Source organism: Camellia sinensis, unplaced genomic scaffold (genome assembly GCF_055761805.1).
Source record: "Camellia sinensis isolate YWXY unplaced genomic scaffold, ASM5576180v1 Unanchor1, whole genome shotgun sequence".
Taxonomy (NCBI): domain Eukaryota; kingdom Viridiplantae; phylum Streptophyta; class Magnoliopsida; order Ericales; family Theaceae; genus Camellia; species Camellia sinensis.
The window spans coordinates 21,951,484-21,971,632 of record NW_028128987.1 but is presented as its reverse complement, the minus strand read 5'-3'; the positions used below and the strand labels follow the sequence as shown (position 1 = coordinate 21,971,632).

At 35.5% G+C, this 20,149-nt stretch overlaps 1 protein-coding gene across 1 annotated transcript; it reads right to left on the bottom strand.

The window, feature by feature from the left end:
* Positions 1–221: 221 nt before the first annotated feature.
* Positions 222–7,285, bottom strand: LOC114278651 (peroxidase 59). The gene is made up of 4 exons (XM_028220743.2): positions 6,965–7,285; positions 5,130–5,312; positions 2,543–2,708; positions 222–942 (listed from the first exon to the last, which is right to left on the bottom strand). The coding sequence occupies exons 1-4, from the start codon at positions 7,190–7,192 to the stop codon at positions 521–523; spliced, it is 999 nt and encodes a 332-aa protein (XP_028076544.2). The 5' UTR covers positions 7,193–7,285; the 3' UTR covers positions 222–520.
* Between the last annotated feature and the right edge of the window lie 12,864 nt (positions 7,286–20,149).

Here is a 20,149-nt window from a genome sequence, read left to right as displayed (position 1 = left end):
TGATGTATTGATGTCTAGTTTTATTCATTATTCATCAATAAATTGCCTTTTTTGCTGATATATATATATAAAGAGCGATTCTCACTAGTAAAAAAAAAAATAGTCATGTGTTCCCCTACTACTACCACATATCCAAAACTATTAAATGATCTTTTAATATGTCGGGTTCTCAAAAAAAAAAAAATGTATCAAGGAGAGAGAGACTATCCTTTTTGGGTGGCTTAGCGCTAAAATAAGACTCTCTATTCATATCATGGTGGAGAAGATTTGAGTTACATAAATGGCCTTTTTAAAACTAGGATACGTTTGCATAACTCTTGGTAAACACGACTTTAGCCGAAGCCTCTACACCAAATCATCATATTTTGTAATTATTCTTGCACAACGCAGCCATTGACATTATCTAGAAAGCTTTAAAGAAAACAGACTTGATACATGGTTTTGATAATCATACAACTTTAATACTAGGAAGCCTTTTTTATTTTTTATTTTATAAAATCCCATTTCAATTTAGTGCAATCTATGAATTAACGGCCCTACAGTCCTTCCTTATCTGTCCACTTGACCCAGTTAAAGGATTTATGTTTCCCATCTTAATCATAGACTTAGCAAAGTCGCCTAAGAATAGAGAGAGATTATTGCTGTAGAGTTCAACCAAACTTTTGGTAGTTGTTGCTGCCTCATCACTAGAATATAGGATTTGATCCGATTGAAGAAGACCTTTTCCATTAAGCAAGTTTTGGAAGTAATGGTTATCGAATAAATCAATAGAATTTCTATCAAGAGGGGCCGTGTTGTTTCCATCTCCAGTGGTTGGACATCGGCCTTGTAGATCAGACACCATGGTCGTGTCCATTGTACTGTCTGGTGCGCCTGTCCCTGAGAAGTTGAACAATCTACTGCTGAAGGTAGCACACCTTGCTAAACCAATTGTATGGCTACCTGCACATTAACCCACTTATAGCCTCAGTATAATTAGCTAACAATGCACCTATACCATTCACTAAGGGAACATTATGGTCGAGGTGAACCAAAAAATTAAGTTGGGTTACACTTTTTTTTATTCCCAAATTATCTTCAAAATTTTATATATTTATGATTTAAATGAGTTCTTCCATACTTTTTACGAGGTAAAAGGGTAAATTCTCATAAATTTTTTTTTTTTTTTTTTTGGTTAAAAATGCAATGTTACAATTATCGAATCAACTTGATTTTTTGTGTGGATGAAATACATAAAGTTTTTGACAAAATAAATAGTTTGTATCATCAAAATGAGACCCGTGATGGGTGATGGGTTAGTTCATTTAGTGGGGATGGGTTAGTTCATTTAGTTAGTTTTGGGTGTTTTTGGTGGGTTGAGTATGTGGGGATTCTTGTATTTTAAATTCTCTAGTTAAGTTCTTCTTAGCTCTTTTGGTTTAAAAAAAAAAAATTCGAGAGGCTTAGGGGTTGGTTGTATGGATGCGAGTAGCAGTAGTAGGGGTATTTTTATACTTCCGAATCTCTCTCAATGTATGTCATCTTCTTGTACTTTTAATTTCATGCTGTTTAATGAAATTTTTCTTTGCTGATCAAAAAAAAAAAAAAAAATGAGACCCGTGATAGGCCTTACGGGCCTAAATAGCGCCTTCCAATCCAAATTTAGACTAGAGGAGATCCTCCTCCTATATTATAACAGCAATTCGTGCAATCTATCATATTTCAAACTTTATTTGGCTACAAACAGAGTTACATATGATGCAAAGGCTTAAATCTAAAACATGTTACCAAGGTTAACTTTGAATTTCCATATTTACCCCTTGCATTAGTGTAGATATGAGTATTTAGATGATGATGATGATGATGATCTTATGATATTTTTTAAATTAACAAAAAAAAAAGTTGCTTTAAAATTCACACCAAATGAGTTATTCTCGTTATAACATAAGTATAGATAAACCCAACAACTAAATTGGTGTGAATAAAATGAAACTATGTCATGCATAGTTTCCACCACCAAAATTGCTCAAATAAAATTATTTTTCAAATTTGTTTGAACCATTTCTATCTCTAATTGTTTCAACTAATATTTTGAAAAAAAAAAAAAAAAAAAAAAGGTCCAGAATACTCCATAATGCAAACTATCCCATATTTTCACTATTAGTGTTATGCACATGTATCGTGTGTGTCTCCAGTGTAATATTTTATGTACACAATTGTATATGGAATTTTCGTAGCCATACAGATATCCTCTTAGTCCTTGTTAGGTATGAATTTTTTTAGTCTGATTTTTTTATTATTTGGCTATTTTAGTTTAGCTAAAAAAATTATCTTTGAAACGATTTTTAATTTTTAATTCTTTTTTATATAATTGATTTGATGATTGCAAAAAAAAAAAAAATTGAAATAATTATAATTTAAATGTGACATTTTATCTTATTAACTATTTTAATATTTTCTTATCTTTATTAACTATTTTAGTCTTGTGTTTTAGATGTCGTGTGTATGAAGGGAGACTAAAATCATGTCCAACAAACAAACAAACGACCAAGTGTGAAGCTACCTGATAGAATCACCGCATCAGTTTGGTTTAGGCCTACAGCAACAAACTTGGCAGTGATATTACCAACTGAGTCGAAGGGAGAAGGAAGTCCATTTGTAGCTCCGTCTTTGTTTGCAACTAGTCCGTCTCTCCTCCCCAATAGGACTTTCCACGTTTGTCCTCCACTCTGCAAAATATATGCAAATAATAATTTCTTGCTTTTCATTTTTCTCTTTTATTTTTCGACAAATTAGGCTGGTAATCCCTATATTTTGGTCATTGTATCATTTTGATTCTTATAATTTCAATTGGCTCTATTTTGACTCTATCTCAATTTAATCTAATTGTTTACAATTGTTAGTATTTTTTAATGAAAAATATACACATAAGTGATATATGTCATGTTTTTCAAGCAAAATTGTAAATTTGTTCAACTCAGTAAGTTAACTTCAACTAATTTAGTGATAATTTTTCATCAAAAATACTAACGGCGTTATTAATTCAACCAAATTGACACAAAATTTAAAATTAAAAGTCAAAATTAAACTAATTAAAAGTATATAAACCAAAATAATATGAGATAAAATGTATAGACTATGGGTATAATTTGCCTTTCATGTTTTTTATATTTCAGGTTGTGTAAATTTTATTTCCACAATACTTTGTCAAATTATTTTGTTATCATGTTTTATTGACTTTTCTTTTAAGTGAATTTTTAAAAATAAATAAATTATCAGTATTTTTTTTTTATCAGTAAAGAAAAATTTCATTTAACAGCATGAAATTAAAAGTACAGGAAGATGACATGCATCGAGAGAGATTCGAAAAGTATAAAAATACCCCTACTACTGCTACTCGCATCCATACAACCAACCCTTCAGTCTCTCGATTTTTTAAACAGAAAAAGTTAAGAAGGACTAAACTAAAAAAAAAATAATAATAAAAATAAAAATAAAAATACAAGAAACCCCACATAATCAACCTACCAAAACAAACTAAATTAACTAAACCAACACTCAAGCTGCCCGAACCACCCAAACTAAAGTCTAATCACCAACCCACTCTGCCAAGACCCACGCCTCTGCAACAACAACTCCCAAAGCCCTCACCACCCACGCCTATGCTGCTGCCCACGCCACCCCTAAGCTGCTACAACTCCCAACTCCCAAAACCCACAACCAAAGCTACCGCAACACCTCACCAACCACACCTATGCTGCTGAACCGGCCGAGAAGACTCCATAGCCAACACCGGGAGTAAACTCGATTCTGCTGCAACACCAAAACTCACCCACAGATCAACTCCCACCAGGTCTTCTTCTTACCCACACCTCTTCTTACTCACACCCACTGCAGATCAACACACCGACCAACCGCCGGGACACCTCCAAACATTAGGAAAAAGTTCACCCCTCAAACTCTGACTCGAAGAGGAGCGCTCCAATGAAAACCAGACAGATCTGGATCAACTACGACACCTATGTTTCCGCCCAAACAAAGCATCGATACTTCTCCACCAAATCTGAACCAGAGTTCATCCCTCAAGCTCCTACTCGCAAAAGAGCGCACGAATGAAAATCATGGACGACCCCTGATAAAACAGTTGAACCGGGCCCTGAAACACCAAAAACAAAGACTACCGCAACAACACTAACACGCCTAGATGGGAAAAAATGGGAGAATCAAGTTTATTGAAGGAAAAAAACTAACAAGCAGATGCCGGAAGAAGAACAAGCTAGGCCAGCCGACCACCATAGCCAAAGGCGGCAGCCGGCCAGCCCAAAAAAGAGGCCTGGGATGGAGGTTTTTTAGAGAGAGAGACCAAAAATAGAGAGACTTATATAAATTATCAGTATATATAATATCTTTTTAACTTTTGTCAAGTAGCTGCCCCACACACATATACACAAGAAAAAAGAAAAAAATTAACAACAACAACAACTTTTGATTAAATTTATATGTCAGGTATATAAAAATGTTTTCCCCCAAGCCTTTCTGCCAAAAGAACTTTTTTTTTTTTTTTGTCAAGCAAGTTACGTTTTTTGGCCAAAAAAAAATCCAAAACAGCCAAATTAGCATGTTCGAAAATGGCTTGATGGATCAGGCATCCCCTTAGAACATCTTCAACGTTTAACTTTTTTTTTTTCCATCAAATTTAAGTAAAAAAATCATTAGAGAGCCCTCATATCAAGAGTTCGCTTTAGGTCTCAAAAATATCCGAGCCGACCCTAGTGATAACACTCGGAAAAACTAACAGTTGGCTAGTTTAATTCATTCTGTCTTGAACAAGCTTCTTTGTACGCTACAAAAAAATTGTTCTTTACCTTGATGAATTCACATACAACAAATAAGTAAGACATGCATATCATTGTAGACTTGTAGTCTAGTGATATAAAGGTGACACTTAAGTGTGTATAAGGAAAAGGGTGGGAGGTCAACCACGTTTCGCCCATAAAAATAAAAATAAAAATAAAAAATAAATAAAAAGTTTATGAACAAAAATAATATATCAAAATATTTATTCAAAGAAATTAAGTACAAGAGAATTTTTTGTCTAAAAACATTTTGAATTTATTATTATTATTTTTGGGCAGAAAGTATTGACTTACTAAGACAACAGCATCTCGGGCAGCAATAGCTAGTATATCCGCACAGGATACAATTCCACTGCACGCACTCTCCACTGCACTTTTGATTGCATCCACTACTTCGAATCCTCTGGCTGAGTTCAGGTTTGGTAATGCAAATTTCTCACTATCGCTTCCATCCAACAAAAGAGATGCATCACAACCCTAACAACAACAACCACAACATTACACAAAAATAAATTTAAAAAGAATATATATTTTTTTATTTTTTTTTATCAACAAAAAAGAACTTTATTGATGAAGAAAACATACAAAACATATGACATGAACATCAATAAAGGGGTGGAAGAGCAGAAGCGCATCAAAGCTAACAAACCTAATCCCAACTAGATTGGCACCGAGAAGAAAGCTCATTCATCTGCGAGCTCAACCACAAAGGGATGGCGAGAAACCAACAAGAAATAGTTAAAAAGTATAAATTTAACTCTGGACAAGTTTGGAAACAACTTAAAATAGTTAAAATTTTTACTATCAAACTATCAACTATTCTCTTTACTTTGCTATACGTCTTTTTGTTAAAAAATTAAAAAATTAATTAAAATAACTAATTCCCAAAACAACCCTCAGTACGAGAAAAAGGTTTGCTCCTTAATGGGTTCAATAGCTAGAAAACAATTCATAAATACAATTTTTAAACCTAAAAAAAATAATTAAAAATAATATGATTTTGATATTTTTAAAATTTAAACTGCATTGATTGATGTTTTGATTTGGAAATAAATATTACATGAAATTACATTATTTTGCATTGGTTACATCACACAAATTTTATTTTACTTGGTTGGGCTCATTGAGGGGGTCGTAGGACCCACAACAAGTTATATTTTGATAATATAAAATATTTATTTTGTTAGATTCTCCGTATATGTCATTAGTAAGAAAATTAAATCGATCCAATAATTGTAATATTTTCATTTTATCGTATTTCTATAAATAAATAAAAATAGAAGGTGTATTTTTAAAACCATACTTGACGTCTATTTTTCATAGACAAACGCATAACTTAAAAACGTTATGATTATCGGATCAACATAATTTTTTTTATGAATAATATACATTGAGACAAGGCAAACACCATAATTTTTTTCATAAACTATTTAAATTATTAAAATAAGACTCGTGGTGGGTCTCATATCCTCCTCAAGTTCGCATAATTTAAATTTGAATTTGGCAGTAACTCAACCTTACTGTTAATGGAAGAAAATCCTCAACTTCAACCATGAAGCTTCTTGTAACAAATATCAGCTTCTTTTTAACAATGATCATTTTAAAAAAGCTTTCATAATTTAATTTATAATGATATTGTATGATAAGTGTCATTTTTTTATTAGTTATACATTCAATAATTGGTTAATACAGTAGGGGTGGATGAACCAAAAAAGTTTGTATCTTTTTAGTTTCTAAAAGTAAAGTTTGTCATGAATTATTTAACAATTAATGCTAGAATTATAACATTTTTGTATTATATTAATTTTATTTATCATATGAGAGGTAATACATATACAAATATTAGTATAATGGGTTCAATAGTTTGGTGTGACACCACATATAGTAAATAAATAAAACAATCTACTGCCAAATTTTTGTTATATACTACCATGTACAATGGTAATATAAAATGGTAAAATATATATATATATATATATAACAGTTCTCAGATAAATATAATATAAACATATGATCAATTAATGCAGCATTTCTCATAATTTAAATACGTGAGTAGAGTAGAAACTGTTGTTATATATAAAATAAATAAATAAATTAATGGCAATGTTGTGATGTATAATATAACTCACATTTACAAAGCAATCGTGGAAATGAAGCCGAAGCAATGATGCTGCCATTCGCATTTCAGTTTTGACAGCATTTTGAACCTGTTTACGCACCACTGCGAGAAGGTTAGGACATGTTGCTGAATAGAAATCAGCACTTAGTTGAGACTTCACAACCATGCATGTCCATGATGACATCAACAAACCTATTACCAAACAATAACCATTCAATTTCAAAAAGCTGCTTGGCATCTTCAAGTTTTGGTTATCTCTACAACACCTTACTTACACTACAAGAAACAACCAACTAACTAAGTAGGAGTTTTCTTGAAATTGGATATGGGCAAGATGCTTAATGAAGATGTGCTAATTTATAGAAAAATATTGTTGTGGGCGGCTAATTAACAAAAAAATTTAAAAAAAATTATTCTTTTACTTATAAAATGCATTTCACATTCATAATTTGTTTAATTAACTTTCGTGTTGTTGCTTTCGGCAGCTACATGCAGCACATTTATTTAAAAACCATAATGCTAGGCAGACAGAATCAATCACTGAATAGAGAGCATAAAAGGAGTTCAAACCATTTTATATTTGTTCACTGATTGGTTGTGTGTCCATGGTTTTATTGCCTAAAGTTAACTACAAGTGATTTTTTTTTTTATATAAATATAACCAATGTACTAGATAAGAGATTATTAGTGGCTTAAAAGTTATCAGATTACATAAAATATAAGCAGAACATGAGAGTTCATGAATCAACACACACTCAAGAGTGTTAGTGATTGCAGTGCTAAAGCATTTTCTGTGTTTTCTGGCTTCCACTATGCCACTATTAAGTTGTTCATGCGTTTTAATTTGTTTTTTTAATGTATAGCATGTTATCAGTATTAGCATTTTGACAATTAGACTAATTGCTGATTGACCCATGCCTACCTTTGATATTGATGTGTGCTTTGCCAATATATTCTTTATTGAATGTAATTAATTACTAATGGAGAGTATATTTATTGGTATCTGACTAGAGTTCTGGCATCATCCGTTATCTCCTTTTCTGTTCAAGTTGGTGGCTGAAGAGTTGAACATAATTGTTATGAGGGCTAGAGAAACGGGTCGAGTTCGGATCTTTTAAAGTGATTTTCTGTAGAAAGATCTTAGAGTGATTTTTTATATGGTTGAGATTTTTTTTAATGTCATAATACTATTTGAACCATCAACTTAGTACTATTGTACTCTTAACTATTATAGACTTAAATCTCAACCATATAAAAAAATCACTTTAAGATCACTCTAGAGGATTTGGACTCAAATGGGTCTACTCAGAGAGTTGTGATTGGAAGGGACCAAGTGTGTGTAACTCATCTACAATTTGTTGATTTACTAAATAGTGTGACTCATAAACTTCCATTATAGCATGGATTTCTTTGTCTTTGGGGCTTCTTGGTTTGCCTCTTGGATTAAGTCCTAGAAGAAGATCAACCTAGACTCTAGGTTTAATGAAATTTAGACTCATGCTTGCAAATTGGAAAAGGAGGTATCCTTCATTTGGGGGTGTAGACACCCTATTTTTTACCGTCCTCAAGACTTGGACGTCACCGTTTGAACACTCAGTGATCATCCATGTTCGTGTTCGTCTTGAGTTCTCGGAGGTCTCGGCCACGTGTCTTGCCTCAAGACCTCTCGACTTGCCTGTTTTGTGTTTGGTTTTACACTAAACACTTGTGTTTTGCTTTTAAGGAGTAGGGAATGGCTTGTTGGCCATCCCCACATCTCACCGGCCATGGCTTGAGGCTACCGGCCATTGTTTTGTTACCATCGGCCAAATGTTTGGTCGCTCGGCACTCTGTTTGGTCAGTAGATCATTTATTTGGTCAATTTGGTATTTTTGGCTGGCCGACCACTGTGCATCTGCTTTTGGCAGATATTTTGTGCCAGCTAGCTGGCGCCCACTTTACATCCCCTTCATACACGTGTATGGAGGGATTTCACTCTTGCTTAGCTTGTTTTGTAAGCTTTGCAAGAGTGATCCTCTATAAAGAGAGGTCTCCTCCTCCCTCCTCAAGGGTTCCAAAAAAAGAGTTCCAGAGGTCTGAATTAGGGTTAGGTCTTGTGTATCTATCTATCTCTATATCTCCCTCTCTTTTGCTCTTTGTGTGTGTATTAAGGTGTTTTGTTCATAGTTTTGCACACAAACACCTAAAGTTACACTTTCCTTTAGCTACTGAGGTACTAAGGAGTGATTTTCAGAGTTCTTGAGTTGATCTAAGCTTGGAGAAGGGGCTGGAGTGGTCCTTGTGACGAAGGTCTTCAAGGGTAAGAACTTTACCCCTTTATTCTCCATTTTTGCATAGGCTTTTAACTATCCTTGTATCTGTTTTTAAGCTTAACTTATAATATATAAAAGTTCTGATTTTAAGTGCTTAAAATAGTTGTTTAAGGTTGTTTCAGTGTTTGGGGTTGTTTGACCCCTCTTAGGCCTTGTTTGGCCCTCATTTTGTGCTATTTTGGTGAGCTCCGAGACCACCTTGTCTTGGCCTCCTCACCACTGAAATCCAGAAATTCTAGATTTCAGTGGTGGGGATGGTGCTTTAAGGTCCTAAGAAGGAGAGGGTCATCCCCTCTCCTTATTGCCTTTAATGTTGTCATTTTAGCCTCATATGTAAGCACCATTGTTGAGTTCATGTTGGCCATGTCTTAGCTAGTATTTGTACTTATTTTGCCATGATATAGCACTGTTTTAAGTTGGTTTAGACATACTATGCTTGCTTTGCATACTTGTCTTGTAATGCCATGAATTGCCTTAACATGCTTTGCGCTTTGAGCCTTGTTTCTAGCATGTTTTTGGCCTAGCTTTGTGAAGCTTTTATGCATGTCTTAGTATGCTAAGGTCTTTTTGGAGTTGTTTTGGCCATCCATGACATGCTTTGTATGGCCACCTTGCATTTTGGCTTGTTAGCCTTGGGTGTGTGAGTGTTGAGCATGCATTACTTGGCTTGTTTCAGTGGTTTGGCACCACTTATAACATCATTTCAGTCCTTGTGGTATGCTTGCATGCTTGCATTTGATGCTCCTTTAATGCTTCAAGAGGTTGGTACCTTATGCTCCATGTTTGAACCCTTTTGCATGCCTTTAGACTTAGGCCATTTAGATGTCATCTAGGTGTGCCTTTGACCTTGTTTTGATCTGCCTTGGGGTGGTTTTGAGTCCCCATGGTCCTTTGGGACTTGCTTCATATAGCTATGGTTTAAGCCCCTTGGCTTACCTTGAGTTTTGGATATAATTGCATGCCTTGCTTGCATTGATAGGTTGATTTGGCATCATTCCTCATGTATTTTCAGAGCTTGCTATGCTTGCCATTAGTCCATGTTTATCCTCTTTTAAGTGTGCTTAAAAGTTGCTTCTTTATGCTTAAGAGTTGGGTCATATGTGCATGCATGTTTGTATGTGTTTTGGCCTTCATTTCCTTAGCATTCGGCCACTGTTTTGGACCTAGTAGAGAGCTGTCCATCTTGGTGTAAGTCCCTCCTTTGCATGTTGTTGCATGCTCGCCTTGTGTGTTGTTGCATACTTAGCCTATCGCACGTGTTGCATGCTTGAATCACATTGCATTTAGCATGTTTTCTTCCTTTTGTCTTGGTTGCTTAACATGTTACGTGTCTTGCATGTTTGCATGTTCGCATTGCATATTGCATGCTTGTTAGCTTGCACATGTTGTTACATGCCTTGCATGTTTGTTTGTTTAGGTTGTGTGCTTAGTACACATTACTTGCTTTCATGCTCATGATTGCATACTTAGCTCACATGTCTAGGTTGCATTACATTGCATTGAGCATGCATGCCTTGTCTCTTGATCAAGTGATAGAGGTTGGGCCTTATGTGTTTATTTGGTTTGCATTTCATTTGACATCAAAATGCATAACTTGGCCTCTTTGGCCATCACGCATTGAAATACGCGATTGGTGGCCCGGGGGTTGAGGACCATCCTCCTTTGAGTCATGAACATGATAAGGAGGGTGTTTGTGCAAACATTTGCTTGAAATGCATTGCCATGCCATGTTTGCCCTCTGCTGCTGTCAAAATAGGATTCTGCAGATAAATATGGCCAGTCGACTTCATAAAGTGCCGATCGACCAATGATGGATGGCCAAGAGCTGAATATTTGGTCAATGACCCTTCTACCATGGTCGGTGATGTTTCCCCTTGGTCGGTGATGCTCCACAGTGTTCAGAGAGTGTTCCTTGGGACTTTTGCAATTTTCAGAAGAGCAGAGCAGGATAAACAGAGGCAGCTTGTGCATAGCGACAGGTTTCTGAGCAAACCCGAGCACGCATGCATTGGACCCTCTTCCCGAGGCTATTTTATTGCTTTCTTAGCTTAGTTAATTTGCTTAACTAGTTAAGTGGTCTGTAATAATTAATTAGCTTGTAGGTTCATTAATTTGTATTATTCTTTTGGTCCCTCCGAGCGAGGGCAAATGTGTAATAAGTGTGGGTGTGTGTGTGCATGTCTTCCAACCCCCACTTCTTTCTCCCTTTTACTTACCTGCTTTTGATGGTTAGTATTAGGACATATTTAATTTAGCATCCTTATGCTATGCATGCATGTATCCATTCATTTGTATTGCATGCACCGAGCTCGACGCATCATACTAACTGCATAGTATTTCAAATCCAACTTGAATACGTGTTACTTGTTGCATTCCACATGCCACTCTTAGATTAGTCGAGCGTATTCTAGATTGCATTTTGTATGCGATGCATTAGCCATTTAACATGGACTTAGATCATATATTTGATTGCTAACATGTTCATTGTTTTGGCTTGGAGTACACTGTAAGTGTTTTATGCTTTAGCATCTCGCATGAGTGTGAATGTTAACATGACAGCATGCTTACCATGTGGCTATATGCTTATGTGATATATCTGCCTGAATGCCTGTGGGTGAAGGTTGGATTGTTTGAGTTAGAACAACTCGTTGAAATCCATGTTTTAGCCTACTTGCAAGTAGCAAATTTCAAACCGATTTCCAAACAAACGGATATGCGATGCTTTGTTCCAAATTAGGCGATCTAGTCTATACTTTTGTGTCGTGCGCATCACATAGTAAGATTAGCTAATTAATCGAAATAAGAATGCATAATGTTTTCAAAACAAGATATCATGGTTAGTAGAGGCCGATCTTTGATCGGGCGAGAGGGGGTGCTCATAGCTGACCTTCCCAAATCGTACCCAAGTTCCCGAGCCGAGGCAACTTTGGTGATGACGCACACATGGCCTTAGGCAAACGAGTCAGGGTTTCCTAAATTCCCCTATAAAAATATTTAGGTGGCGACTCTATATCTGGCAAAGCAGTCCATGTCTAGCACTTCTTTCTAAAAAAATCTGTTTTCAAAAATGATTTGCCGGATTTGGACTCTTTGGTGATTTATCAATATCACATTGCACACTGTGAGATCAAATTAAGAACCGTGACAATTTGAGTCTGAACTGTAGTAAACTCACAAACGAACAGAACGGGGGATTCCCTCCCGGGAAGTTCAGGGGGACGTCTACAGGGGGTAGGCTAACACTCATTAAGCCAGTCCTATCAAATCTTCATGTGTACTACTTGTCTTTGTTTCGATTACCTGAAGGCGTTCAAAATGGAGGGAACCGAAACGTCAAGGATAATACCCCAGGTTTCATGAAAAGTCTCAGTGGCTCTGAATTAACAAGGCCAGGTCTTAATCTTGAGGTTGATCTCAATAAGGCCCATAAAGTCAAGAGTGTAAGAACCCAAGCCCATAGAGCATTTGATCCTAGTAATTTGAAAGCCCAGTCCAGTATAGAAGAATCTACTCAACTTGATTGTGAAAAAGAAGCCCAAACCCGAAGTGCAAGAAGGAAAACTAGTGAAATCAAGGGTGCATCTACAATATCAACTCTAAAAAGGCGTGTTAATAGGAAGCAGATAGCTAAAGGGGTCTTTAGAAAGTAATTCAGTAAAAAAGGAAGTTTCAACAAAGGTAAAAACATTGCAGGAACTTTGTTAAATCTGAAAAAATGAGCTATGTTCGGATCGGCGATGGCTGCAATATCACTCTCAATGGCAAGTGAATCAGGCAGTGGAAGAGTGCTACTCAATGAGGCTGAAGCAACACTACAAATTGGTCGTGTCCTTGGTGTGGATTGTGAAGGGAAAGAGGAAGAGGTAATTAGTAAGTTAATGGAATTGGAAGCAAATGACAGAGAAATGATGAGAAAAATGGGTAAAGATGCTAGCTGAATAGCAAACCCAAGTGAGTAGGTGTTCCAAATTTGTTATTAATGAAAATTTTATCCTAGAATGTAAGAAGGCTAGGAAGGCCTGAGAAACGAACGAAAATTAGAAAGTTATTTTGTGATAGAAAGGTTGATATGGCATTATTACAAGAAACAATGAGATCAGCAGTTGTGAGAACCCGAATATAAAAATTAAGTAAATAATTAAATAATAACATTACAATCTCAAATATTTTGGTGGTGAATTCTAAGGTGCAAATTAAATATTATTGGAGGATCCTTTAATTAATTTTTAAACCTAAAATAAATTTATGGTGAAAGTCATTGATTTAGAAGTAAGATTTATTATAAAAAAAAAAAAAAAATTAGAGAAGAGGGTGTGACTTGAACTCTAGACCATAAAATTAATAAGTTAGGCTCTTACCATTTGAGTTGCATGTAACTTATAGATGTATTTTGTATATTTATCTATCTATTTGACCTAAGTGTGCCCACCACTAGTATAAAATAAAATAAACACAAACCCTACTCTATTATTTGTTCACCACATAGGGCAACAACAGCAGCCACAAGAGAGGGTTAGAGAGAAGGAAAAAAAAAGAAAAAAGATGTTGCAATCAAAGAACTTTTGGGGGTGTTGTGTTGTGTGTGATCATCAAAGGTTAGCCCTCCTTGGTTTTCTTCTCTTCTTTTTGTTCTTCATCCTTATTCTATAACTATTTTGTTCATTGATGGAGAGGTTGTAGGTTTATGTATTGTGTATATAGATATCCTATCAAGAAACTTGAGGAGCTAAATTTATGTATAAAGAATGAGTGTAATTCTTGGTTCAAAAATTCTGCACAGAATCGCAAACTTTAAAAATCAAGAAACCATATCAAACGGATGAATTTTAATCTGAAATTTTTACAGTAGATCATTTACATATTGAATTGCATATCTGAATTTTTTCATAATTTTTGGGTGTCGAAATCCATATAAATTGAGGTATTCAAATCTGTCCAGGAAACCAGTCCGAAACAGTAAATTCGGGATTGTTGTTCTCTTTGGGTATAAATCCAAAAATTATCAAATTAGTGTCATTAGAACCGGTTACGAGTCTAGTTTCATACGTTTTTGGCCTTGCATTGATTGCTCGTGTATATTAAGAGAACCGTCAATTTCTCTAAAGTGCTGCAGAAAACAACCTGTTTTGATATAATAAATTGTAGAAAATTATTTTGATTAGCAAATCAAGTGAAACCAATTGGGTTTGAAACTTAGGATATATTAGATCATATCTGGAAGTTATTGGAATTTTTTGAATAGCGTGGAGTGGGTTTTGTAATTTTCAAAGTTAGCGAATAGATTGGGAAAACTTGTTTAAAACACTGTTTCATCTTAAAGTTATTTTTAGTTAAGTTTCGATCGGAATCTATGTCTTGGGTGATTTTAGACCTTGAAGAATATGAACTTAGGTAATATTTAAGAGTAACGGTGAGTTGGGTTGAGCCGTGTTAGTGCGCTTTAGTTTGGGGTTACTTAGTTCGTATTCTTTAGTATTTTTAAATTAGTAGTGACGTATAGTTTTCATATTGGTTCAGGGCACTAGTTGGACTTTCATACTCTATTCGAGGATTATATTATTTCGTTTCCAGGTGAGTAGTTTCATGCTACGTATTTTTATAAATGTTCCCCTACCCTGAACTGTTGGAAAATTAAATTGTTGTTTCAAGACTAAACTGTTTTGATAAATTATTATATTATCAATTGAATCAAATTGTTTCTGAAACATGTGTGAACTTGGCATACTGTAAACTATTTGTTTTGGTCTCATGTTTATAATGATGAACTACCATGTTTTGCGAAACTGATGTGTATTGATTATTGGGACCATGTGTGTATTTAGTCCAGGGAAATTATTCCACTGTGTGTGGTGACTCTGGCCACTAGGGAACAGATCCGGGTTGGGCCGTGATGACTCTAGTGCTCAACGATTGTAAGGAACAGACCTTTAAAAACAATTAGGTGACCTTCAATCGGATCGTCTTTGAGAAAAGGCCCAGGTGCCACCCTGAGGATGACTCTTAGTTCGGTATTGGATCCAACGGGGCTTATAGCTTGAGAAATGTGTGGCAGATTATTTGTTTTTATTGGTACCCAGAAAATTATTGTTGTTCATGTTATAATCTGTTTTAAGTGGAAAATGTTGTTTATCATGTTCTTGCGAGACATGAGTATTTTAAGTGTTAAACTGTGGAACCTTCTTTTTGAAACAGATTGTATTTACCAAACTGTATGCCAATCTAGTTTCTGTGATATATATCTTATTTTGGAATTGAACCCTGTTTTCAAAACTGTATTTACTATCCATGTTGCTACTCACTGAGCTATCAGCTGACTTAGTTTTTATCACTTCCAGGTGTTAGAAGGACTTAGAGTGGACTCATGGCATAGCGGGGACTCAATTGCATGGACCTCTAGGGCATTCCTTTAGTTTAGAGTGTTATGTCAAGTTTGTGCATATTTATATTTATTCTTATCGAAGTTCATTTAGGATTATTTTTGATATGTGAGTTGTTTATATCCCATAAGTTTGGATGGTTTTTTATTACGGTTGATTTTTCCGTTTATAATTGTGGCATGTCTGGATTGAGTTTTGGTTATTTATTATTGGACTATTGTTCAGTTGTTCAATGTGATTGGATTCGTGTTTAGGCTTACGTGTGCCTTGGGCTAAGTCCCTGTGGGCCACGGCCGGTCATGCCCGGATTTGGGGTGTGACAATTGTGTGATTTTAGACCTTGAAGAATATGAACTTAGGTAATATTTAAGAGTAACGGTGAGTTGGGTTGAGCCGTGTTAGTGCGCTTTAGTTTGGGGTTACTTAGTTCGTATTCTTTAGTATTTTTAAATTAGTAGTGACGTATAGTTTTCATATTGGTTCAGGGCACTAGTTGGACTTTCATACTCTATTCGAGGATTATATTATTTCGTTTCCAGGTGAGTAGTTTCATGCTACGTATTTTTATAAATGTTCCCCTACCCTGAACTGTTGGAAAATTAAATTGTTGTTTCAAGACTAAACTGTTTTGATAAATTATTATATTATCAATTGAATCAAATTGTTTCTGAAACATGTGTGAACTTGGCATACTGTAAACTATTTGTTTTGGTCTCATGTTTATAATGATGAACTACCATGTTTTGCGAAACTGATGTGTATTGATTATTGGGACCATGTGTGTATTTAGTCCAGGGAAATTATTCCACTGTGTGTGGTGACTCTGGCCACTAGGGAACAGATCCGGGTTGGGCCGTGATGACTCTAGTGCTCAACGATTGTAAGGAACAGACCTTTAAAAACAATTAGGTGACCTTCAATCGGATCGTCTTTGAGAAAAGGCCCAGGTGCCACCCTGAGGATGACTCTTAGTTCGGTATTGGATCCAACGGGGCTTATAGCTTGAGAAATGTGTGGCAGATTATTTGTTTTTATTGGTACCCAGAAAATTATTGTTGTTCATGTTATAATCTGTTTTAAGTGGAAAATGTTGTTTATCATGTTCTTGCGAGACATGAGTATTTTAAGTGTTAAACTGTGGAACCTTCTTTTTGAAACAGATTGTATTTACCAAACTGTATGCCAATCTAGTTTCTGTGATATATATCTTATTTTGGAATTGAACCCTGTTTTCAAAACTGTATTTACTATCCATGTTGCTACTCACTGAGCTATCAGCTGACTTAGTTTTTATCACTTCCAGGTGTTAGAAGGACTTAGAGTGGACTCATGGCATAGCGGGGACTCAATTGCATGGACCTCTAGGGCATTCCTTTAGTTTAGAGTGTTATGTCAAGTTTGTGCATATTTATATTTATTCTTATCGAAGTTCATTTAGGATTATTTTTGATATGTGAGTTGTTTATATCCCATAAGTTTGGATGGTTTTTTATTACGGTTGATTTTTCCGTTTATAATTGTGGCATGTCTGGATTGAGTTTTGGTTATTTATTATTGGACTATTGTTCAGTTGTTCAATGTGATTGGATTCGTGTTTAGGCTTACGTGTGCCTTGGGCTAAGTCCCTGTGGGCCACGGCCGGTCATGCCCGGATTTGGGGTGTGACAATTGTGTGATTTTAGACCTTGAAGAATATGAACTTAGGTAATATTTAAGAGTAACGGTGAGTTGGGTTGAGCCGTGTTAGTGCGCTTTAGTTTGGGGTTACTTAGTTCGTATTCTTTAGTATTTTTAAATTAGTAGTGACGTATAGTTTTCATATTGGTTCAGGGCACTAGTTGGACTTTCATACTCTATTCGAGAATTATATTATTTCGTTTCCAGGTGAGTAGTTTCATGCTACGTATTTTTATAAATGTTCCCCTACCCTGAACTGTTGGAAAATTAAATTGTTGTTTCAAGACTAAACTGTTTTGATAAATTATTATATTATCAATTGAATCAAATTGTTTCTGAAACATGTGTGAACTTGGCATACTGTAAACTATTTGTTTTGGTCTCATGTTTATAATGATGAACTACCATGTTTTGCGAAACTGATGTGTATTGATTATTGGGACCATGTGTGTATTTAGTCCAGGGAAATTATTCCACTGTGTGTGGTGACTCTGGCCACTAGGGAACAGATCCGGGTTGGGCCGTGATGACTCTAGTGCTCAACGATTGTAAGGAACAGACCTTTAAAAACAACTAGGTGACCTTCAATCGGATCGTCTTTGAGAAAAGGCCCAGGTGCCACCCTGAGGATGACTCTTAGTTCGGTATTGGATCCAACGGGGCTTATAGCTTGAGAAATGTGTGGCAGATTATTTATTTTTATTGGTACCCAGAAAATTATTGTTGTTCATGTTATAATCTGTTTTAAGTGGAAAATGTTGTTTATCATGTTCTTGCGAGACATGAGTATTTTAAGTGTTGAACTGTGGAACCTTCTTTTTGAAACAGATTGTATTTACCAAACTGTATGCCAATCTAGTTTCTGTGATATATATCTTATTTTGGAATTGAACCCTGTTTTCAAAACTGTATTTACTATCCATGTTGCTACTCACTGAGCTATCAGCTGACTTAGTTTTTATCACTTCCAGGTGTTAGAAGGACTTAGAGTGGACTCATGGCATAGCGGGGACTCAATTGCATGGACCTCTAGGGCATTCCTTTAGTTTAGAGTGTTATGTCAAGTTTGTGCATATTTATATTTATTCTTATCGAAGTTCATTTAGGATTATTTTTGATATGTGAGTTGTTTATATCCCATAAGTTTGGATGGTTTTTTATTACGGTTGATTTTTCCGTTTATAATTGTGGCATGTCTGGATTGAGTTTTGGTTATTTATTATTGGACTATTGTTCAGTTGTTCAATGTGATTGGATTCGTGTTTAGGCTTACGTGTGCCTTGGGCTAAGTCCCTGTGGGCCACGGCCGGTCATGCCCGGATTTGGGGTGTGACAATTGTGTGATTTTAGACCTTGAAGAATATGAACTTAGGTAATATTTAAGAGTAACGGTGAGTTGGGTTGAGCCGTGTTAGTGCGCTTTAGTTTGGGGTTACTTAGTTCGTATTCTTTAGTATTTTTAAATTAGTAGTGACGTATAGTTTTCATATTGGTTCAGGGCACTAGTTGGACTTTCATACTCTATTCGAGAATTATATTATTTCGTTTCCAGGTGAGTAGTTTCATGCTACGTATTTTTATAAATGTTCCCCTACCCTGAACTGTTGGAAAATTAAATTGTTGTTTCAAGACTAAACTGTTTTGATAAATTATTATATTATCAATTGAATCAAATTGTTTCTGAAACATGTGTGAACTTGGCATACTGTAAACTATTTGTTTTGGTCTCATGTTTATAATGATGAACTACCATGTTTTGCGAAACTGATGTGTATTGATTATTGGGACCATGTGTGTATTTAGTCCAGGGAAATTATTCCACTGTGTGTGGTGACTCTGGCCACTAGGGAACAGATCCGGGTTGGGCCGTGATGACTCTAGTGCTCAACGATTGTAAGGAACAGACCTTTAAAAACAACTAGGTGACCTTCAATCGGATCGTCTTTGAGAAAAGGCCCAGGTGCCACCCTGAGGATGACTCTTAGTTCGGTATTGGATCCAACGGGGCTTATAGCTTGAGAAATGTGTGGCAGATTATTTGTTTTTATTGGTACCCAAAAAATTATTGTTGTTCATGTTATAATCTGTTTTAAGTGGAAAATGTTGTTTATCATGTTCTTGCGAGACATGAGTATTTTAAGTGTTGAACTGTGGAACCTTCTTTTTGAAACAGATTGTATTTACCAAACTGTATGCCAATCTAGTTTCTGTGATATATATCTTATTTTGGAATTGAACCCTGTTTTCAAAACTGTATTTACTATCCATGTTGCTACTCACTGAGCTATCAGCTGACTTAGTTTTTATCACTTCCAGGTGTTAGAAGGACTTAGAGTGGACTCATGGCATAGCGGGGACTCAATTGCATGGACCTCTAGGGCATTCCTTTAGTTTAGAGTGTTATGTCAAGTTTGTGCATATTTATATTTATTCTTATCGAAGTTCATTTAGGATTATTTTTGATATGTGAGTTGTTTATATCCCATAAGTTTGGATGGTTTTTTATTACGGTTGATTTTTCCGTTTATAATTGTGGCATGTCTGGATTGAGTTTTGGTTATTTATTATTGGACTATTGTTCAGTTGTTCAATGTGATTGGATTCGTGTTTAGGCTTACGTGTGCCTTGGGCTAAGTCCCTGTGGGCCACGGCCGGTCATGCCCGGATTTGGGGTGTGACAATTGTGGTATCAGAGCTGTAGTTTATCGAGTTACATATCTTGCATTTCATCATTTAGACGAGGTCCGAGTCCTTATAGTCCTTAGTAGTGTTTGGTTAAGTTAGTTTTGTTTAAACTTATGTTGAATCTTTCTTGATTTCATTTTGAAG

Coding starts and splice junctions, on each gene's coding strand:
- LOC114278651 (XM_028220743.2), bottom strand. CDS start 7,192: ATGCCAAGCAGCTTTTTGAAATTGAATGGTTATTGTTTGGTAATAGGT. Junction 5,313..6,964: donor TCCACGATTGCTTTGTAAAT/GTGAGTTATATT, acceptor TGTTGTTGTTAG/GGTTGTGATGCATCTCTTTT. Junction 943..2,542: donor TGATGCGGTGATTCTATCAG/GTAGCTTCACAC, acceptor GTTAATGTGCAG/GTAGCCATACAATTGGTTTA.